Genomic DNA, 23,134 nt, shown 5'->3' on the forward strand with positions numbered 1-23,134 from the left:
GATGCGTCCTTGACGCCCTGGACCCGGTCCTCGCGTCCCTGCTGGGAAGGCCAGCTCTATCCACCTCACCCGCAGCTCTAGGACGCCGCGCTCGACACCCGGCTCTAAGGAGGACGCGCAGCCAGGTTACCACAGAAACGGCGCTCCCTGGGTCACGGAGCGTGCTGGAGGTTAAAGGTCAAGTCCAGTTCCGCTTCCGGTTCCGGGATCCCGCTTGTTATTAGAAAGTTTGCGGCGTCGGCGAGCCTTCGGGCAGATATCTGGGACTCAGGGTTTACCGAACGAATTCTGCTGCAGCCATGGCGGCCTCCACCGCGGCCGGGAAGCAGAGAATTCCCAAAGTGGCCAAGGTAGGCGATAACGGGGGGCTTTGTAGGGAGGGCCTTGGAGAGGGGCTTGCCCCGGGCTCCGTGGTACCTGCGGCGAGAGAGGGTTGTCCGAGATTGCAGGCCCACCCCGTGCGGGGCCTCGGGTGATAGAGAAGGAAAGAGATAGGCGGTAGTGGGGTGCAAGCTCTTGTCAGCCGAAGCACAGCCCGCACGTCGGCGTAGCCTTCCTTCTGGGCAGGTGTTTTTGCGGGTGGAGGAGAGGAGAAGGTTCGTTCAGCACAGGTAACAGCCAGGCAGGGCGCTAGGCACTGCGGAGCTACACTCTAATGCTGGCCACGAGCAGTACTCAAATGAGACACACGTGTAAAATTGCAACCGTGCCAAATGCTACGGAGGCCAAGTAGAATGTGCCAAGGAATAATGGGGGTTGTATGAGAAGGTCTCCAAAGTAAACGGTGCTGAGACGTGACATTTAAGCCGAGACTTGAAGGCTGAAAAGGAGTTAGCCCAGCTGAGAGTGGAAAGAATGAGAGTAGATGACAACAATTGTATAGTGGTATAATTTAAGTTAAACAATAAATTGATATCTAATATTTCCTTCGGTGGCTGGTACTCACCAATGACTTACTATGTAACAGGCTTTGTTCTAAGCCTTTACAGATACTCTCCCTCCGGTCTGTTCTTCAGCCCAGATGACTCTCTTGAGCCTTTCTTTACAGGTCCATGTAGATGACTTCCGGAGATAATGTATATAAAGCATATAGCACAGTATCTAGTACTTAATGCTCATTAGGTATGAGCTATTATCATCATCATCATTGTACAGCACTAAATAATTAGTATTTCCTATAATTCCATTCCATAAACTTTGACTGGTCCAGTAGCAGTAACATGAGCCCCATATGTAATTTAAGTTTTCTCATAGTGACGTTAAAAAGTCAAAGCAGGTGACATTAATTTTAATTATATATTTTATTTAACAACTTAGTGTGTCCATGATACTGTCATTTCAACATGTAACCAGTATAAAAATTTAATTAGGTGGTTTGTTCTTTTTTCATGCGAAGTCTCCAGAATCTACTGTATATTTTACACTTAGAGCCCATCTCAATTTGGACTCACCTCATGTGGCTCATGGCTATCATGTTGGACTGCACAGCTCTAAGACCTGAAGAAGCTTATATTCTAATGATGGCAACTTACTGAATATTGTCTTGGACTTGAAATGCCATGAGAAATCAAACTGGGCTACCCACCTGGGGCCTACCTTGAAGAATTACCTAAATAGAGATTGTAATGCTAGATAAGCTATGGTCTGCATCTTGATAAACAAAACCTCTGGTGAGAGTTTTACCTAGGCATCCTCAGAGTGTTTTATTTTACTAATCTAAAAGGAAAATTTGCTACTTTTGCTATCTTTTCTCTTGAGACTTTTATCTATGGCTTGTTAATAGCTATCATACATAAGCTAGAACACATATTTTTTTGCTGTTTGGTTGCCCAGAGAAATGGGAACATGTCATACAAAGAGGGCATCTTGTGATATATAAAGTTCACATCCTAAAAAAATGTTTGTTTGTTAAACCATGTGTGCAGAGCATCTACTAAAAATAGAAATGTCTTGTCTTAAAAGGTGAAAAACAAAGCCCCAGCTGAGGTACAGATCACTGCGGAACAGCTTTTAAGAGAAGCTAAAGAAAGAGAACTTGAGCTTCTTCCACCTCCACCTCAACAGAAGATCACAGATGAAGAAGAGTTAAATGATTACAAACTAAGGAAAAGGAAGGTCAGTCAGTGCAATGTCTTTCAGTATGTCAATATTGTTAAGGATTCATAGGTCAGAGTTTGAAAAATTCCTCATTGTTTATCTATATACTAGAGACCTGGTGCACAAAATTTGTGCACGGGTAGGGTCCCTAGGGCCTGGCCGGCGATCAGGGCCGATCGGGGCCTTTCCTGGCTGCCGGCCAGGGCCTTCCTTCGTTCTGCGCCATCCTCTGGTGGTCACACATGTCATAGTGAGTAATCGAACTCCCAGTCTCCAGTTGAACACCTGAAGGGACACTTAGCATATTAGCCTTTTATATCTATCTATATATTTTTTATGTAGATAGATATAAGAGGCTAAGAGACTGCCCGGGCCAGTAGGTATGACACACACTGACCATCAGAGGCAGGCACTCAATACAGGGGCTGCTGAGCGACAGCAACTTTGCAGAGTGCCCTCTCGCACTCCGGGACCCCTCGGGGGATGTTGGAGAGCTAGTTTTGGCCCAATCCCCACAGTCCAGGCCGAGGTACCCCACCTGCTGGAGGGACCCTGCTCACTCCGCAGATGGCCTTCGAGCCCCAGTGCTGCCCCAGGCGCAGCCGGCTGGGGAGGGACTTCAGAAGGTTGGCTCTGGGCCGTGTCTGGCCCGTCTCGCCCAGTCCTGCCCAGCCGGCCACCTTCTAATAAATTTCCTTCCAATGTGCATGAATCTGTGCACTGGGCCTCTAGTAAGACTATAAAATGAGAAGAGGTTTGTGTTTCTAGCCACATAAATAATACAACTTTTGGTTACCACATAACTGCATTTGTTGAACTTTATGAAGTATACCATGAATTGTCTGTTTTAGAGTATAAAGAAATTAAGTCCACGAGAGACATACTTTTTGGTGCTCAATCTAAGATTGATAGAAGTTTAACAAGTGGAACAACTGACAGCTAGAAGAGAGGTGGACTTAGCAAGGCTATGTTATATGCTGCTTCTGGCCGTACCAGCACCTGTGTTAAGATGTGGGAAAGAGCCATGAGAAGACTAGAAATCTGATCTGACCTTCTTACTCTAAAATGTGGGATTATTTTAAACCACTAATTTTGTTTTACCTACTTATTAGTTATCCTCATTGAGTTATGTATGAAATTCTGTGACATTACCAAAAAGACCTAGTCAAAACACATTTTCTTGTTAGAAACAAGTATATTATAGTATCAGTTGTTATAGGCAATAAGAGAAAATATCAACAATTCTGCAATAATTCTTTATATCTGAAACTTTCCTTTTGCTTGCATGTAAGACACCTGTGATTATAAGCTTCTGTAGTGGGTTTCTTATTTCTCAGAGATTCCAGGATGCAATTTCTCTTATGTAAGAATAAAATGAGTAAGTATCATTTTTAGTATAGGATTAATAGAAAAAGGATAATGTTATTTTTAGTTATTTTCTCTTTAATTTGATCCATTTTGCCTTCCTAGACTTTTGAAGATAACATAAGAAAAAACAGGACTGTGATTAGTAACTGGATAAAATACGCACAATGGGAAGAGAGTCTAAAGGAGATTCAAAGGTAAAATTGTTGAGCATGTAATTTTTTTTCTGTTTTATTTATTTTTTCTTTATTGATTAAGGTATTACATATGTGTCTTTATTCTCCCCTTGCCCCCCCCCCCCCCCCCCCCCGCTCATGCCCTCACCCCCCTGGTGTCTGTGTCCATTGGTTATGCTTATATGCATGCATACAAGTCCTTTTGTTGATCTCTCCCCCTTACCCCCACCCTCCCTTGCCTTCCCTCTGAGATTTGATGGTCTGATCAATGCTGTAATTTTATATATAAAGATGTCATAAGTTAACAGATACAAAAAAAAAATAGAGAAAGTTAAAGTACAAGTAGAAGATTGTGTCTTTGTTAGTAATTTTCAGTTTCTTTCATAGAACCCTGGGATTCCTTTGAGGGCTTCAGGGGTCCTGTGGTAGGCTAGTGTTGGGGGGAGCAGAGTAGGAGGCTGTACAGGTGGGTCTCCACCAGCACACACCCTGTAGCCAGAGAAGTGTAGTTTCATCTGCTTTCTCTATATTGGGATTTTTTTTTTTAATCTTTATTGTTGAGATTATTACAGATGTCCCTCTTTTTCCCCCCCATTGCCTCCCTCCATCCAGTTCCTGCCCCACTCTAGGCCTTCTACACCCTATTATCTGTATCCATAGGTAATGCATATATGCACATAAGATCTTTGTTTAATCTCTTCCCACACCCCCACCCCCCTTCTCTCTGAGAATCGTCAGTCTGTTCCATTTCCATGCCTCTGATTCTATTTTATTCACCAGTTTATTCTGTTCTTTAGATTTCTTATTCGTTTATTTTGATTTTTAGATTCAATTGTTGATAGGTTTGTATTTGTTGCCATTTTGTTCATATTTTTTATCTTTTTCTTCTTCCTCTTCTTAAAGAATACCCTTCAACATTTCATATAATAGTGGTTTGGTGGTGATGAACTCCTTTAGCTTTTTCTTGTCTGTGAAGTTCTTTATCTGACCTTCCATTCTAAATGATAGCTTTGGTGGGTAGAGTAATCTTGGTTGTAGGTTCTTGCTATTCATCACTTTGAATATTTCTTGCCACTCCCGTCTGGCCTGCATAGTTTCTGTTGAGAAATCAGCTGGCAGTCCTATAGGTGCTCCCTTGTAGGTAACTAACTGTTTTTCTCTTGCTGCTTGTAAGATTCTCTCTTTGTCTTTTGCTCTTGGCATTTTAATTATGATGTGTCTTGGTGTGGTCCTCCTTGTGTTCCTCTTGTTTGGGGTTCTCTGTGCATCCTGGACTTGTAAGTCTATTTCTTTCACCAGGTGGGGGAAGTTTTCTGTCATTATTTATTCAAATATATAGTGGGAATTTTTAAAATAAAAATTATTTCACTGATAACCAGTGGCCAATAAGATTAAAATCATGACCTGTTGTTTAGACTTTCTGCACTCTCCCAGCATACTCCCTGCCCCATTGTGCCTGCATAGTTGCCATTACCTGGACATATCATGTCTTTTTTTTTTTTCATCCCTCACTCGAGGATATTTTTCCATTGATTTTTCTTTTTTAGAGAGAGTAGAAGGGAGGGGGAGAGACAGAGAGAGAGAAACATCGATGTGAGAGAAACACATCAATTGGTTGCCTCCCACATGAGCCCTGCCCAAAGCCTGGGATAGTTCCTGCAACTGAGGTACATGCCCTTGACCAGAATCGAACCCAGGACCCTTCAATCCACCACCCAACGCTCTATCCACTGAGCCAAACCAACATGAGCTGGGGCTCATGTCTCCTTACTGTTACACTTGGCTGTTCTCTCTGCCTAGAATGAGTACCCCTCCCTACCCACCTTGGCCTCTAGGACTTTCCTCAAGTTCCAAATTTGTTTTCAATTCTGGAGTAATACTGCTTAGCCTTTTACACCAGACATTTTTATTTTTTTTCCTTTGCTTCTTTGTGCAGATCTTGACTATGATGTTTATTGCATTGCATTGTAATTACATGCAAAGACTTCCTTTAAGTCTTTGTAAGGTTTCTGAGAATAGCATCATATCTTTTCACCTTTTTATGCCTAGAAACTGACTCATGATGAACACCTGATAAAATAGCAGGGCACTGCAAATGGTTTGAAATAGTTGCTATGTGTGTTATATGTACTGCTTTTAATGCCCCCCAAATCTTGCTTCTTAAGGGCTCGATCCATATACGAACGTGCTTTAGATGTGGACTATCGAAATATTACACTCTGGCTGAAATATGCAGAAATGGAAATGAAGAATCGCCAGGTCAACCATGCCCGAAATATCTGGGACCGGGCCATAACAACTCTGCCTCGAGTCAACCAGTTCTGGTAAGTTTCTTATCTAATGAAATGTCTTTTTGTAGACTAGGAAAGTTCCATATTTGCATACTTATTTCATTTACATAGTTGGAATCATATAGATTTGTTTAATTTTACACATGTTAAGTATGTATAAGTGCTTTTGAATGTCTTATAATCTATCTATATATATAAAAGGCTAAGTGATTGGCTGACTGGCCGGTAGGTATGATGCACACTACCACCAGGGGGCAGACACTCAACGCAGGAGCTGCTGAGCGAGAGCAACTTTGCAGAGTGCCCTCTCGAACTGCAGGACCCCTCGGGGCATATCGGACTGCCGGTTTTGACCCAATCCCTACAGGCCAGGCCGAGGGACCCCACCGGTGCACGGACCTCTAGTCTATTATAATTATAGTAATATATAATAGGGGTGTAATCAAAACTAAAATTTTGATTGCAGTCTTTTATGTATAAGAAAATTCTTGTTGAACTAAGCAATTTTTAAGAAAAATATATTTCTAATGGTTCATCCTTTTCAGACTTACATATATATCTTTTTAAATATATTCTTATTGATTTCAGAGAAAGGGAAGGAGAGAGAGATAGAAACATCAGTGATGAGAAAGAATCATTGATCAGCTGCCTCCTGCACTCTGCACACTGGGGATCAAGCCTGCAACTGGGCATATGCCCTGACCTGGAATTGCACAGTGACCTCCTGGGTTCATAGGTTGACACTCAACCACTGAGCAACGCCAACTGGGCCAGACTTATATTTTAATAAAAAAACATGTTTAATTTATCCTTTAGGAGAGATAAAGTCTTAAATCATCTTCACATTTAAAGTTAAAACTAGAACTTGCCAAAGAACATTTTTTCCCTAAGTCATTTATTTAAAATATTTTTTTACTTTTTAATTACAGTTGACATAAAATATTATATTAGTTTTAGGTGTAAATTCCAGTGACCAGACATTACATAACTTAATACATGATCATCCCAAAAAATCCCGCAATATAAATCCCCATTTAGCACCACGGCGTAGTTATTAGAATATTATTGTCTATTCCCTATGCTATACTTTACATCCCCATGACTATTTTTGTAACTGCCAATTGTGCTTCTTAATCCCTTCACCTTTTTCACCCAGCCCCCCAAACTCTCTTTCCTCTGGCAACTGTCAAAATGTTCTCTGTATCTTTAAGTCTGTTTCTGTTTTTCTTGTTCATTTATTTTGTTCTTTATATTCTGAATTTAAGTGAAATCATATAGTATTTATCTTTGTCTGACTTATTTCACTCAGCACCATCCCCTCTAGGTTCATCCATGTTGAGTTCACAAATGGCAGTATTTCTTTCTTTTTTATGGCTGAGTCATATTACATTGTATAGATGTACCACTTTATCCATTCATCTGTTGATAGACAATTAGGTTGCTTCCATATCTTGGATATCTAAACTAATAAAAGAGAAACATGCAAATTGACTGTCCCTCCACCGTGCCCACCAGCCAATCAGAGCGAGTATGCAAATTAACCCAACAAAGATGGCAGTTAATTTGCATACACAGGTACCGAGCAAAGACTGAAGACAGTGTAGAAGGAAGCCAAGCACTGCAGAAGGGAGCAAAGCCCTATTCTTGCAGGAATAGGCCCGAGGAAGCCCTATTCTTGCAGGAATCTTCCTGCAATGGGCCTCTAGTTATAAATAATGTAGCAAGAAACATATAGATGCATGTCTTTTTGAGTTAGTGTTTTGGGTTTCTTCAGATAAATAACCAGGGGTGGAATTGTTGGGTCCTACTTTCTCTTTTATTATAACCTTTGTTTTAAAGTCTATTTTGTCTGGAATAAGTATTGCTACCCCAGCTTTTCTTTTTTTCATTTCCATTTTTATGAAATATTGTTTTCTATCCCTTTACTTTCAGTCTATGTGTATCTTTCGATCAGAAATGAGTCTCTTATAGACAGCATATCTATGGATTTTGTTCTCTCATCCGTTCAGCCACCGAAGTCATTTTGACCATGACAGATAACTTCGGATGATTTTATTAAAGGTACAAATATACGTACATGGAGGAGATGCTGGGAAATGTGGCTGGAGCCCGGCAGGTGTTTGAACGCTGGATGGAATGGCAGCCGGAGGAGCAAGCCTGGCACTCCTACATCAACTTTGAGCTGCGATACAAAGAAGTGGATCGGGCCCGCACCATTTATGAAAGATATATCCTTTGGATGAGGTCTGAGTGATGCCATTATTGTCCTGGTCCTACTCCCATGGAAATGTCATCATGGTCCAGACACATTAATGTTGGCCTAGAAGTTAGGGATGCAAATTGTATCTTCATAAGCTACATATGTATTTTCTAGGGACATAGGTTGGTCAGGAAAAAAGTCTGTGGTCTGGGTAATTGTTTGAGCTTTTCCAGTGAGACTTTGGATTTGTTTATATTTTGACAATAATGCAATGGTTTCTTTTGGAAAATGACACACTAAGGCCCTGGCTGCTATAGCTATTTTTCTAGAGTTGAAGTTTAAGGTCATTAGCACCATTATTGGAGTCCATCCAAAGGTTTACCAATTACTAATGATATGATTGCAATGAGTCAGTTAATTCCTTTGAGACTTGGTATCCTCATTTTTAAAATGAGAATAAAGGTTTGTACTACGGGCTGGTTGTAAAGATTAGATGATAACATGTGAAAGCACGCTTAGCAGCTGCAATAATTGATCCTCATTATGCACTGTTACCATATTTGTGACTTCTACTTGCTAGAATTTATTTGTAACCCCAAAGTCAATATTTGTGGCACTTTCAGTCATTTGCAAGCACAGAGTGATGAAAAATTTGAGTCACCCAAGGTATTTGGTCCCACCTTAGGCAACAGTCTGCCTTCTTGTCTCTGCTCTGATACAGAGATGATCAGAGGATGGAGATTGGAGACAGGATAAGGCCGTGCAGTGGAATGTAAGAAGCTCTGCCTCTTGGGCCAGTTGGACATGTTTGAGTCCCTTTTCTGGCTCTGGTTTATGGGCAGCTTCTGGCAAGTCACTTAATACTTCTGAACCTTGTTTTTTCTATTATAAAATACCAAAACTAGAATCTAAGGATTAGTCATTTTTAGGATTTAAGATTGTACTCTCTATGAGATGCATATAAATACATACATACATGTTTCCCCTAGCAGCAATGATTTGGTATTCGCTAATTAAGCATTCACAGTGACTTCATAGGAAATAACTAACACAAATAATGAGAATCAACTATTGTGCAATTTAAGCTCTCAGTTACCTCTACTGTTTTTAATATTATTAATTTAACAAAAGCTTTTAGTATTATTTCCTTTGTGTCAAGCATTGCTCTCTAAGCACTTTACAAATATTGTTATTTAATCCTCATGACAACCCTGTGATACAGGAACTACTTCATTCTACAGATGTGGAAACTGAGGCATGAGAGATTAAGTAGCTTGATCAGGGTCTCTCAGGTAGTGATGGAGGTAGGATTTGAACCCAGTAGCAGCTTCAGAGCCAATGCTCTTAACATCATTGCCTTATTTGAATGTGTTACTAATGGAAACAAAGGAAGGTAGATTAAAAAAATAGGCATATAGATCCTATTAAGAAATAAAATAGTAATTTAAAACTTTCTCTTCTAGCTCTAGTTAGCCGTTTTCTTTTTGTGACTTGTTTTTTCTTCATCATTAACTCAAATACTAATGCTATTGAGCATATAGTATAATAGATGCCATGTATTAAGCATGCTCTTTTGACCAGAAACAGCTAAAAGATTTACATATATTTTCTCATTTAAAGACAGCAGTCATCCAGTGTGGTCAGTATTAATTTTAATACTGTGTTTACAGATGATAAAACTGAGGCTTAGACATGTTAAATGACTTGTTCAGGTCACAGTGCTAATAACTAGGGTTCACCTTTTATGCCTCTAGACTCCTGTTGTACCACTACCAGAAATGTGTCCCAGTACTAAAATATTGACTAAACACTGGAGGAAGACACAGCTCCCTCAACAGAGGTCACATCTAGTGGTTCTCCACCTTCGTACATGTTTTATCATCCCCGTAGTCGTAGTGTGTTTTGTGGTGGATTTGGGTATTGGGTTTTGTTTGTTTTTTAAGCCATGTTGTCTTGCTGGTATTTCTTTAATTCCCCTGCACTTGTACTTGTGCACCCTGATGTTAAGAACTGGATCAAGTATGCCCGCTTTGAAGAAAAACATGGTTATTTTGCACATGCACGAAAAGTGTATGAGAGAGCTGTGGAATTCTTTGGAGATGAACACATGGATGAACGCCTTTATGTTGCCTTTGCCAAATTTGAAGAAAATCAAAAAGAAGTAAGTAAACTTCACTCAGTTACATTGCAAAACAGCTTAGAAAACATTACTTCTTGTCACATCAAGTTCATTTCCATTTTTTTATGCACTTATTGGAGAAAATGTTTTCAAAATGTACCGTATTTTCCGGCATATAAGACGACTTTTTAACCCAGGAAAATCTTCTATATGCCCAGTCGTCTTATACACCGGAAAATATGGTACATTTGTGACTAAGCTGCATATTGGGAGCTGAGTGATTGTAGATTATATCATAACTATCTTAATTTTATTGTTCTGTGCTTGACATATAAGCCTTTAAGTCTGGAGTGAGAATATTATCTATAAACAGATTGAGTCACTTGGTATCCTGATTAGAAGGCTTTACAAATAATAAACCTGGGAAACAAAAAGCCCAGAGCCCTCAGAACAGAGAATATAATTTTAAGTGAAAACAGGTTGTCCCACAAGTCAGTTCTTTTCTTCCAGAGTATGTATGGAAAATAACCCATTTATTTATTTACTTATTGTTGATGGCAAAACAGATATTTCCCTCTTTCCCCCCTTTACTCCTTCCACCCAGCCCCTTCCTGAATGCAGGGACTTACACAGGTCATAGTAGGGAATTCAGATTCTATTCTAAGGGCAGCCGCAAGTATTGAAGGGTTTTAGTAGGAGAAAACCATGGTAGATTATAATTTATATTGTAAGGAGTGCCTCCAGCTAATTTATGGAGATTATATTGGGGGGAGGGTAGCCAAAGTAGAGGAGACTTGAAATGGTCCAGGGAAGAAGTGGAGATGGGTTGGCAGGGGGGAGGGGAGAAGTGAAGGGCTGTGTTGAAGAGGTAGAAATGGCAGGGCTAGAAACAGTGAATGTGGGGAATGAAAGGAGAGGAATCGAGGAGGGCTCCAGGGAATTTTAACTTGAGCAACTGTGTGGCAATAGGTATTGCTTAATCAAGATTGGAAGACTTGGGTTTGGTGGGGAGAAACAGGAGCTCAGTTTGAGACCTTTTAGTTTGAGATACACAGATGACATCCAGCTGGCAATGTTGAGTAAGACAGCTTTAAATGTGTAGCTCAAAGGAGAGCGTCAGTCCTTCCTGAATGAAATATCTCATTGAAAGGGAGGAGAAAAATCTCATTTTTGACATTTTGAGGCCTTAAAATCTAATTTACAAGTAATGTTTTATGTCATAACTACTTTCCTAATCATGACTAGAATGAGAATGTTATGTAATGGTAGATAAAATCATTCTGTCTGCTTTTAGTTTGAAAGGGTACGAGTGATTTACAAGTATGCCCTGGATAGAATTTCAAAACAAGAGGCCCAAGAACTCTTTAAAAATTATACCATCTTTGAGAAGAAGTTTGGTGATAGGCGGGGTATTGAAGACATCATTGTGAGCAAACGGAGATTCCAGTATGAAGAAGAAGTGAAGGTAAGTGCTGGTGTATATGCTTAATTCTGCAAGTAAGTAAGGTGTGCCCGTCAATACTAGCTACAATAAAATGAATGAGAGCTAGTTAGGGCTACCAGTCATTACGCTTTTGACGATGTGTCTGCAGTAAATGGACGGCTATTTCAGGCAGATCAGGTAATTGAGGCTGATAAACAAAGGCAAGCAAACACCTGGACTTGCTCTGCCACTCACAGGTTGAAAGTCACTTTGATTGCTGATTGTGTGCAGGCCTGATTCCTCCCAACTGCCCTCCCCTACTGGCCATCTTGTGCCGGCCATCTTGTGTCCACATGGGGGCAGCCATCTTATGTGTGGGAGTGATGGTCAATCTGCATATTACTCTTCTATTAGATAGGATAGAGGTCTGGTGCATGGGTGGGGGCCAGCTGGTTTGACCTGAATAATGTCCCGGATCAGGGTGGGGGTTCCCTTGGGGCATGAGGCGGCCTGGGCGAGGGGCCTGTGGTGGTTTGCAGGCCAGCCATGCTCCCTGGCGACCCAAGCAGAGGCCCTGGTATCTGGGGTTTATTTATCTTCTACAATTGAAACTTTGTAGCCTGGAGCAGAGGCCTGGGCAGGCCAGGGTCTGCGGAAAGCTTGGCTTTCTCCATCGCTGGGGGCAACCCTAGCCTCCTGCTCTTTCCAGCTTCGTGGCTGCCGCCATTTTTGTTTGGATTTGTGTATGTTCTATAATTGAAACTTTGTAGCCTTGAGTGGAGTCCTAGGCTGGCAAGGGCAGGCGGAAAGCTTGGCTTCCGCCATTGCCTGGGAAACCCAAGCCTCCCTCCTGCTCTCTGTGGCCGTAGCCATCTTGGTTGGGTTTATTTGCATATTCACTCCTGATTCGCTGGTGGGCATGGCTTGTGGGCGTGGCTTATGTATGTAGCATAGTGGTGGTTAATTTGCATATTACTCTTTTTTTAAATAGGTATATAGATAGATAGATAGATAGATATATTTAATTGATTTCAGAGAGTAAGGGAGAAAGAGAGAGAGAAAAAAAACATCAGTGATGAGAGAGAATCATTGATGAGCTGCCTCCTGCACTCCCCCCACTGGGGATCAAGTCCACAACCTGGGCATGTGCCCTGACTGGAAATTAAATCATGATTTCCTGATTCATAGGTTGACGCTCAACCACAGAGTCACACTGGCCAGGCATTTGAGCTTATTTTTGAAAGAAAGTAGAAGAGTTAGGGCTTGATAAAAAACAACCACAAAAACACTAGTTTTTATACATTACCTTTTAGTTTAACTGTTGGAATGTAAGATGTATTGTAGATATGGTTCTATTCTCATCTCTTTACCTGTAATGTACTATTTTGATTTGAATTTAAAGACAGTAGCATTTCAAGATACCTACCAAAGATGTAAGTCTGGTGTTAAATGAGGTCAGCAAGATATGTTAAAGATAAATTACTATTAATTGATAAATCAGGTTTCACAATTGTGAGCATGGTTTAATTCTATTGTAATTTTAAATCTGGATGTAAGGACATATAGTCACATATATAAACAAATACATTTGCAAATATAGGTATCTAATTCTATCTGATAAAAGAGTAATATGCAAATATTACTCCAAGACACAAGATGGCTGCCCCCATGTGATCAAAGATGGCTGCCCCCATGTGCACACAAGATGGCCAGCAGGGGAGGGCAGTTGTGGGCAGTTAAGGGTGACCAGGCCAGCAGAGGAGGGCAGTTGGGGCAGACCAGGCTAGCAAGGGAGGGCAGATGGGGGGGGACCCAGGCCAGTAGGGGAGGGCACTTGGGGGGACCAGGCCTGCAGGGGAGGGCAGTTGGGGGGGGGGTACCCAGGCCTACAGGGGAGGGCAGTTGGGGGAGACCAGGCCAGCAGGGGAGGGAAGTTGGGGGGGACCAGGCCTGCAGGGGAGGGCAGTTGTGGGAGATCAGGCCAGCAGGGAGGACAGTTAGGGGTGACCAGGCCAGCAGAGGAAGGCAGTTGGGGAGACCAGGCCAGCAGGGGAGGGAAGTTGCGGGGGACCAGGCCTGCAGGGTAGGACAGCTGGGGGGGGGGGGGGGAGACCAGGCCAGCAGGGAAGGGCAGTTGGGGGGTACCAGGCCTGCAGGGGAGGGCATTTGGGGGGGACCCAGGCTGGCAGGGGAGGGCTGTTGTGGGGGGACCAGGCCTGCAGTGGATGGCAGTTGAGGGGGTGGGCCAGGCCTGCAGTGGATGGCAGTTGGGGGGGTGGGCCAGGCTTGCATTGGAGGACAGTTGCGGGGAACCCAGGCCTGCAGGCGAGGGCAGTTGTGGGGGACCAGGCCTGCAGGGGAGGACAGTTAGGGGATGGGGGGGGCAGGCTTGCAGGGGGGGGCAGTTAGGGGTGACCAGGCCAGCAGGGGAGGGCAGTTAAGAGTGAATGGGCCAGCAGGGGAGGGCTGTTGGGGGCGACCAGGCCTGCAGGGGAGGACAGTTAGGGGTGACCAGACTGGCAGGGGAGGGCAGTTGGGGGTGACCAGGCCAATAGGGGAGGGCAGTTAGGGGCATTCGGGCCGGCCGGGGAGCAGTTAGGCGTCGATCAGACTGGCAGGGGAGTGGGTAGCGGGTGATCAAGCTAGAAGGCAGATGTGGTTAGGGGCAATCATGCAGAGGCAGGTGAGCGGTTTGGAGCCAGCAGGCCTGGATTGTGATAGGGATGTCCAACCACCCGTTTAGGCCCGATCCCACTGGCCTATGGGCCTAAATGTGTGGTTGGACATCCCTCAAGGGGTCCCAGATTGGAGAGGGTGCAGGCTGGGCTGAGGGACAAACCACCCCCCTAGTTATTGAATAATTGTCTTGGGGGTGGTTATGCAAGGAGCCTTGCTGTGGGACACCAGGCTAATAATCTGTCCTCTATACAGTAGTTTCCTCCACCCCTCTGAAATTTTGCTTTCTACTGTTTTAATTAGCCACAGTCAACCATGGTCCAAAAATATTAAGGGGAAAATTCCAGAAATAAATAATTCACATGTTTTAAATTGTGCCCTATTCTGCTAAGTGTGATGATATCTCAAGCCGTCCCGCTTTGTTCTGCCTGGAACATGAATGATCATTTTGTTCAGAGTCTCCACACTGTGCACTCACCACCTGTTAGTCAGTTAGTAGCCGTCTTGGTTATCATAACTATCACAGTAGCACACTGCTTGTGTTCAAGTAGCCCTTATTTTACTTAATAATTAATTGCCCGGAAGTACAAGAGTATTTTACCTTTTATCATAGATATGTATGTATAGGAAAAAACTGTGTGTGTGTGGGTGTGTGTGTGTATATATATACTAGAGGCCCGGTACATGAAATTCATGCACGGGGCGGGGGGGTGTCCCTCAGGCCAGCCTGCACCCTCTCCAATCTGGGATCCCTCAAGGGATGTCCAACTGCCTGTTTAGGCCTGATCCTGGTGGGATTGGGCCTAAGCGGGCAGTTGGACATCCCTCTCACAATCCAGGACTGCTGGCTCCCAACTGCTCGCCTGCCTGCCTTCCTGATTGCCCCTAACCTCTTCTGCCTGCCAGCCTGATCACTCCCCTAACCACTCCCCTGCCAGCCTGATTGATGACTAACTGCTCCCCTGCCAGCATATTTGCCCCTAACTGCCCTCCCCTTTAGGCCTGGTCACCCCTAACTGCCCTCCCCTGCAGGCCTGGTCCCCCCCCCCCCCCAACTGCTCTCCCCTAGAGGCCTGGGTCCCACCCAACTGCCCTTCCCTGCAGGCCCGGTCACCCCCAACTTCCCTCCTCTGCTGGCCTGGTCACCCCTAACTGCCCTCCCCTGCAGGCTTGATTGCCTCCAACTGCCCTCCCTTGCAGGCCTGGTCCCTCCCAACTGCCCTCCCTGCTGGCCATCTTGTGCCGGCCATCTTGTGTCCACATGGGGGCAGGATCTTTCACCACATGGGGACAGCCATCTTGTGTGTTGGAGTGATGGTCAATCTGCATATTACTCTTTTATTAGATAGGATAGAGGCCTGGTGCATGGGTGGGGGCCAGCTGGTTTGCCCTGAAGGGTGTCCCAGATCAGGGTGGGGGTTCCCTTGCGGTGTGGGGCGGCCTGGGTGAAGGGCCTGTGGTGGTTTGTAGGCCGGCCATGCCCCCTGGCGACCCAAGCAGAGGCCCTGGTATCTAGGATTTATGTATCTTCTACAATTGAAACTTTGTAGCCTGGAGCAGAGCCAAGCCTCCTGCTCGCCGTGGCTGCCGCCATTACTGTTTGGATTTGTTTACCTTCTATAATTGAAACTTTGTAGCCTGGAGCAGAGGCCTAGGCCAGCCAGGGCTGCAGAAGCTTTGCTTCCTCCATTGCCGGGGGCAACCCCTGCCTCCTGCTCTTTCCAGCTCTGTAGCTGCCGCCATTTCTATTTGGATTTGTTTACCTTCTATAATTGAAACTTTGTAGCCTTGAGTGGAGGCGGAAAGCTTGGCTTCCTCTGTTACCGGGGAAACCCAAGCCTCCCTCCTGCTCTCTGTGGCTGTAGCCATCTTGGTTGGGTTTATTTGCATATTCGCTCCTGATTGGCTTGTGGGCATGGCTTGTGGGTTTAGCGGAGTTAGGGTCAATTTGCATATTACTCTTTTATTAGGTAGGATATTATATGGCTCAGTACTGTCTAGGGTATTGGGCATCCACTAGGGTCTTGAAACATATCCCCCACAGATAAGGGGGGGACTGCTGAATTTCATATTCTTTTCTATTTATAAAATCTCAGTAATGATATATTTTTAAATGCCATAGCATGTAAAATCTAGAGAAGAAGTTGCTAAAATATAGAAAGTCCGTCTGGTGCTCTCTTTTAGCTCACATAGTTCAGCAAATATGGCTTTTGGTTTTGTTTTATTTATTAAACTTACTGTCTTTCTAGGCTAATCCACACAATTATGATGCCTGGTTTGATTACCTGCGCTTGGTGGAAAGTGATGCAGAAGCAGAAACTGTACGAGAAGTCTATGAAAGAGCTATTGCCAATGTCCCACCCATTCAGGAGAAGAGACATTGGAAGCGTTACATCTATCTTTGGGTCAACTATGCACTCTATGAAGAACTGGAGGCAAAGGTAAGAATGTGGAATTACATGTCAACTAGTGATTTCCTGACCACTGTGCTTAAAGCTTGCTGTTGTGGGTAGTAACTGATATTTACAATCCTCGAAGCAGAGGAATTTAGTTTTAGATTCTAATAGGCCTTCATTTCAGTCATATGATTATATATCCTCTAACATTTTTAATTGTATATCTGTTGTGGGCACAGGAGGTGTTTTTTGTTGTTGTTGTTTTGTTTTGTTGTGTTTTGTTTTTTAAACCTTGAGGCACAATGTGATTATCACTTGGAACTTGAGAGGAAACAATGAACCAGCCCTTAGTTTAATTATACATAGTTTTCTGGGCTTTCTCATAAATAGGGGTCATGGCTAGATTGCACATCCTTGCTTTTAATAAAGATCAGAAGTTGGTCATGTATAAATTAAGAGACAAAGATTAATTTTATGCTGTTGATCTGAGACCGTGAAGCATTTTTGCGCCTGCTATCAGGCTGAAAAGCCTTTCCACAGAGACTCTCTCAGAATTTGACAGCTATGTTGTTTGATTCTTAAACCAAAGTTTGTTGGCCACTTTTTTAAAAATATATTTTTATTGATTTCAGAGAGGAAGTGAGAGAAAGAAAGAAACATCAATGATAAGAGAGAACCATTGATCGACTGCCCCTGCACGCCCCCTACTGGGGACCTAGCCCGCAACCCAGTCATGTGCTCTGACCGGGAATTGAACCTTGACCTCCTGGTTCAAAGGTCGATGCTCAATCAATGAGCCATGTTGGCTGGGTGGTAGTTCACACTTTTAATCATAAATTATAATCAGGGTTTGAAAATAGCAACTTGTGAAAAAATATTTCATGTTGGGAGTGTTCATTTTTTACTAGTATCAATAAAATTAGTAATATTTTGTGAAAATTTCTTATCCTAATACAGGATCCTGAAAGGACAAGACAGGTGTATCAAGCCTCTTTGGAACTAATTCCTCATAAAAAGGTACATTTACTCTTAGTGTTCCGTTTCAAAGTTAAAACCCTGCTTCTGTTACTTATGAAATAGTGCAGTGAAATATTTATTGATTGACTATTTTCTTTTGTAGGCACTATGAAAAACATAAATAAGAATGAAATGTGCTCTTTGCCTCTGAAAATAGCTTATGGTCCAGTTAAGAGGATAGTGTGTGACAAATGACTAATACAGTAGAAATTCAGAGGATGGTAATATGCTAATTAGACCGGACAGCCGAACAACCTTCCGGATGTCATTCCAGACGTCCTTCCTAATGAAGGCGCCACGGCGGGGGCCAAGGCAGAGGTGGTCAGGGGTAATCAGGCAGGCAGGCAGGCGAGCAGTTAGGGGCAGGCAGGCAGGGGTTAGGGGCAATCAGGCAGGCAGGCAAGCAGAGGCAGTTAGAGGCAATTAGGGGCAATCAGGCAGGCGAGCAGTTAGGGGCAGGCAGGCAGGGGTTAGGGGCAATCAGGCAGGTGAGTGGTTAGGCAGGCAGGCAGGGAGCTGTTAGGAGCCAGCGATCCTGGATTGCAAGAGGGATGTCCGACTGCCAGTTTAGGTCCGGTCCCACCTAAATTGGCAGTCGGACATCCCCCGAGGGGTCCCGGATTGGGAGAGGGTGCAGGCCGGGCTGAGGGACCCTGCCCCCATGCACGAATTTCGTGCACCAGGCCTCTAGTTGGAATAAACTGAGTGGAAGGGGGAAGATGCACATCCAGAGAGTACACAGCATGTGCCGGACACAGGGAGCAGGTGTTTGTAGGTAACTGGGTGGATGTGTGCAGGCAAGGATGAGCACAGGTGTATTCTGGAAGTGGTTGAGACGTTATCTCTGCCATATTTCTCAGCACAAGAAACAAATAGAGATGTTGACCGAGTTACCTCCTGGAATAGAGGTGGCATACCCACAAAACGAAACAGATTCTAATTAGGGGCTGCAGGGCCATGTGATACTATACAGTATCTAGATTACTGGATGTTTTTGTTGTTTTTTATTCATGAAAAAATATTGTCATTTTTGCTTATAAAGAAAGAAAATACATCTGTCCTAGCTCTGAAGTTTTAGGGAAATCTAATTGCCTGTGGCAATTTGTTAATTTAAGCTTAACTTAGTTCAATTTAATTTAAATGAGTCTCAAGTTAGATGTTGTTGTGCTTTTGTTTTCTAGTTCACATTTGCCAAAATGTGGCTACTATATGCACAATTTGAAATACGACAGAAAAATTTACCATTTGCCCGAAGAGCTTTGGTAAGTAAAGAATCAAGACGCATCAACAAGTTCTATGAGAAGGAAATTAAAGTCTTAGTACTTATAAGTTGTACAGTTCCTGTTAGCAATAGAAATATGCCTTTAAACACTGAGACGTGTTAGAGCACACATGCCCTGTGAAGGAAGATTGGGTGAGAATGCTTAAATTATTTTATTTCAACATTGGAAACTTTATACCTAACAGTTACCAGATCTTTCCTCACACTGGAAAGATCTGCTCTTAGGTCAGATCTGATCTTTAGTCTGATCCTGTGAAAAATTTTTGTTGTATTAAATGCACCTCTTAACAGTTGCTCTGAAATTTCTTAATAGGATCAAATACTCTAGTCCTCTGATAAGCTACTCTCACCCTGGCTGTGGACAGCAAAGTAGAGTTCATTCTTTGATTACCTTTTTACTTCTGGGAGATTTTATATATCTGACATCCATATTTCCCAGGAAATCCTGAGGAACTAAGTAAGTGCCAAAATAGTGTCCATATAATTCTGGAACACTCTCCTGCTGAACAGGCACCCGAGGGCACAGGCTTTCTTGACAGCTGAGAGAATTACAGGGTTACTTTGGCCTTTTGTCAGAACCATCATGGTCATCGTGATGTCACAGAAGGAAAGGGTGGCTTGCCATGTTGACTCTTCATGGTTCCTGCTCAGCAGAGAACAGTTTCTGTTCGACAGTATCTGTGCACAAGTCACACCCACCAAGGTATTACAGCACTTGGTCATTTTCTTTTCTAGGGAACTTCCATAGGCAAATGTCCAAAGAACAAGTTATTTAAAGGTTACATAGAATTGGAGCTACAGCTTCGAGAATTTGACAGATGCCGGAAGCTTTATGAAAAGTTCCTGGAATTTGGACCTGAAAATTGTACCTCTTGGATTAAATTTGCAGAATTAGAAACAATTCTTGGTGATATTGAGAGAGCCCGTGCAATCTACGAGTTAGCCATCAGCCAGCCACGCTTAGACATGCCAGAGGTGAGGATCTCAAGTTGAATATAAATTTGCTTTAGACAGCTCTGTAGTATTACTTTAGATGACCATCTAAATATGCATTTTAGAGCATAAAGAAGATCAAATTTTCAGTCTTTTCCACTCAGATGAGGACGTTTCTGTTTTGGAGATAGAAAGGCCGGTGGAGCAGCCCTCTTAAGTCAGCGGTCGCCAACCGGTGGTCCATGAGGTCCGAAAGGTTGGCCACCGCTGCTCTAGGTGGATACCAGAGCACAGCAATGCCTTTTTATGACACCAAACTGAATTGGGATATAATGGGTGGGTGACTGGCTCTCTTCCTCCCATTCTCAAGCAGGAAGCTAAAGGGGATGGGAAAGTCAAGAAGACAGGCAGAGATAATCCCATCTGGAGATCAAGGGAGATGGAAGTTGGGACTGCACATCTTTGGATTCTCTTGGCACAGTTTTGTCTGGATTGGGCTAGCAGAAGAGGGTCTAAGTAAACCAGGATGCTCCTGGAATTATTGCTACTGTACCTGGAAGTCCTGCCTTCAGCAGGACCTGAAATCATCCCTTCAATATTTAAGCTAGAGCCACAAGGTGGCGCCAAACCACAGCTAGAACAAATTTGAATCTAATAGGAACCACCGAACTCTTCCAGCCTTTTTATTAATCTTGCACTACTATCTTCCATTTAATAGTTCACTGGGCCCTACTACTGCCTTGGGGCAGGGCTTTTTGTATTACTAGTTCTGTCTATTGGCCTCAGCTCCTCCACAGACTGCCAGCTCCCAGGAGTCCAGGCCATATCTTGTTTAGCCTTGTGCTCTCGACAGGCTGTACATACTAGCAGGTGGGCAGCTGTTCACTGCATGCTTGTTGAGTTGAAATCAAACATTTCAAGAACTTACAGTGGAGGTAAAAACAGTATACACTGGCTAATCTAGGCCTCTTTTCTCCCTGCAAGTTCAGTTGTATGTGACTCGATTATGACTGCCTGGGAGACTTGGCAAGTTTCTCAGCTCCTCTTGATAAGTCCAGCATTTGAAAAATTCCAAGATAATCCAAGTCTTTTTTTCTCATAATGTAGAATTCTAGCCAAGTTTGTGGCAGCTTGTAAATGCTAGTATTATTTATCCATATGCCTTCTGTTCTATGATTGTTCATAAAAATCCTAGGTTCCTGGATATCCTGGGTTGGAATGGTAGTTAAGTTGTGCTTTGGATAGGGGCATATTGCTTTCAAATGTTAAGACTCACCTTTTAAGTTACCTTCCTCAGGTGCTCTGGAAATCATACATTGATTTTGAAATTGAGCAGGAAGAAACTGAAAGAACACGCAATCTTTACCGACGATTGCTTCAACGGACACAACATGTCAAGGTATTCTGTGCTTTATAAGTTATCTGTGGTTTTGCATTATGTATTCTAGGTGATGTGGTTAATTTGGTTCTATAATAATTGTTTTTAAGGTATGGATCAGTTTTGCACAGTTTGAGTTGTCTTCAGGGAAAGAAGGAAGTTTGGCTAAATGCAGACAAATTTATGAAGAGGCTAACAAAACCATGCGAAACTGTGAGGAAAAGGAAGAGAGACTTATGTTGCTGGAATCTTGGAGAAGCTTTGAAGATGAATTTGGAACTACGTCAGATAAAGAAAGAGTAGACAAACTCATGCCAGAGAAAGTCAAAAAGAGAAGAAAGGTCCAGGCTGATGATGGGGTAAGAACTGAGCCCTGGAGCTGGTCATCTCATGTTAAATGAGCAGAAATGCATTCTGACTTAGAAATCTGTACTTTTACATGGCATATGTACATCTGAGAATGGGAGCAGGCCTGGGTAGTTGACAGTTGCAGTCGGGGTAATCAACTTTTAGATAGGACTAATCCAGAGGCTATAGGAAGGCTCTTATGCACAAAATGGCATGACCCGGTCATTGGCACCTTCTGCAGGAGACTCACGGGGCTTAGATTGCAGGAGCTCCTATCGGGAGGCTGTGGGAAGCAAAGCAAGTGGAGGTGGAAGCTGGAACTGGAGTGACCTTTAGGAAGTGAAATCTGACCCACTGGAGGTGGGGATGTTAGGGCAGGGATTCGGAATCATTATGCAGATATAGGGCTTTCACTACTAGGTAAACACTAATAGTAAATCTTTACATTTTTAAAATCTTAGACTGCAAGATGGAGTTAGAGATACTATTTCCTTGGTTGATTATAGAGGAGCTGTGCTTAGATTTTTCAGAATATTTTCCACCAGGTTTTTAGCTCCGAGTTACACTTGCACCACCACCAATCCAACAGCTACTCCTTTACTCCCAGTCTTCTAGGCCTGGCCCTTGTTCTTTCTGTAGCAGACTTTGATGTTGTTGTGTAAAATGAAGATAAGTTGATTTTGAGTTCTGGTTTTCCCAGTTAATATTTTCCACTTTAAGTAACTGAAATGTATTTCAGCCATGTTTGCTTATCCTTTGTTTACTTCCTTCCTATAGTCTGATGCAGGCTGGGAAGAATACTATGATTACATCTTTCCGGAAGATGCTGCCAATCAACCGAACCTCAAGCTCCTGGCCATGGCCAAACTTTGGAAGAAACAGCAACAGGAAAAGGAGGCTGCCGAGCAAGACCCAGATAAGGACATTGATGAGAGTGAATCCTGATCTTGTTCATACTGATGTTTTATTATTTTTATAAATTAATAGTTTGGAACTCTGTGACTCCTGTAAGTTTTTATATATTTCACCAGTAATGAACTGATTGAAATCTTTGGCAGCTATTTTTTTAATTCTTTTAAAAATGCTCTTGGGCTAGTTAGGTGGGTGGAGGTTGTGAGTAAAGGAATTTTTTTTTTTAACTGCTGGATTTCTTTGATGGAATCCAAACGTTTTTTATCCACATAATGCATTAGGAAATCTAATTGAGGTAACATTTAGCATCGATTTTAGATGGAAATGCTGGCTTTTGAAAGAATCTTTTTCTAGAAGTTTCAAGTTACATTCGAACTTTTCTCATACTTGTCTTTTTCATAAAGGTATTTTATGCATTCATCTGAAATCTTTAACTTTTTCATGTCTTCTGTCACACTAACTTAATTCTGTTGCCTGGTGTGCCACTTAAGTGATATATAACTCAACCTTTATTTTCATTT

General features: G+C 42.9%; 1 protein-coding gene across 3 annotated transcripts; it reads left to right on the top strand.

The window, feature by feature from the left end:
* The first annotated feature begins 218 nt into the window (after nucleotides 1-218).
* CRNKL1 (crooked neck pre-mRNA splicing factor 1) lies at nucleotides 219-22,695 on the top strand. 3 transcript variants are annotated; one of them, XM_008141131.3, is made up of 14 exons: nucleotides 219-350; nucleotides 1,963-2,115; nucleotides 3,568-3,659; nucleotides 5,804-5,962; nucleotides 7,991-8,157; nucleotides 10,112-10,290; nucleotides 11,543-11,713; nucleotides 16,597-16,788; nucleotides 17,701-17,760; nucleotides 18,942-19,022; nucleotides 19,778-20,017; nucleotides 21,273-21,374; nucleotides 21,464-21,712; nucleotides 22,479-22,695. In XM_008141131.3, the coding sequence occupies exons 1-14, from the start codon at nucleotides 300-302 to the stop codon at nucleotides 22,644-22,646; spliced, it is 2,064 nt and encodes a 687-aa protein (XP_008139353.1). In that variant the 5' UTR covers nucleotides 219-299; the 3' UTR covers nucleotides 22,647-22,695. The 3 variants fall into 3 exon arrangements, with proteins under 3 accessions (XP_008139353.1, XP_054580207.1, XP_028000738.1); XM_054724232.1 differs by lacking the exon at nucleotides 19,778-20,017; XM_028144937.2 differs by lacking the exons at nucleotides 18,942-19,022; nucleotides 19,778-20,017.
* Nucleotides 22,696-23,134: the final 439 nt, after the last annotated feature.

Source organism: Eptesicus fuscus, chromosome 12, assembly GCF_027574615.1.
Source record: "Eptesicus fuscus isolate TK198812 chromosome 12, DD_ASM_mEF_20220401, whole genome shotgun sequence".
NCBI classification, from domain to species: Eukaryota; Metazoa; Chordata; class Mammalia; order Chiroptera; family Vespertilionidae; genus Eptesicus; species Eptesicus fuscus.

Excerpts from the sequence above, each read along its gene's own strand:
- CRNKL1 (XM_008141131.3), top strand. The coding sequence starts at position 300 with ATGGCGGCCTCCACCGCGGCCGGGAAGCAGAGAATTCCCAAAGTGGCC. Across the intron at positions 2,116-3,567 it reads ACAAACTAAGGAAAAGGAAG|ACTTTTGAAGATAACATAAG; the intron begins GTCAGTCAGTGC and ends TTGCCTTCCTAG. Across the intron at positions 11,714-16,596 it reads AGTATGAAGAAGAAGTGAAG|GCTAATCCACACAATTATGA; the intron begins GTAAGTGCTGGT and ends CTGTCTTTCTAG.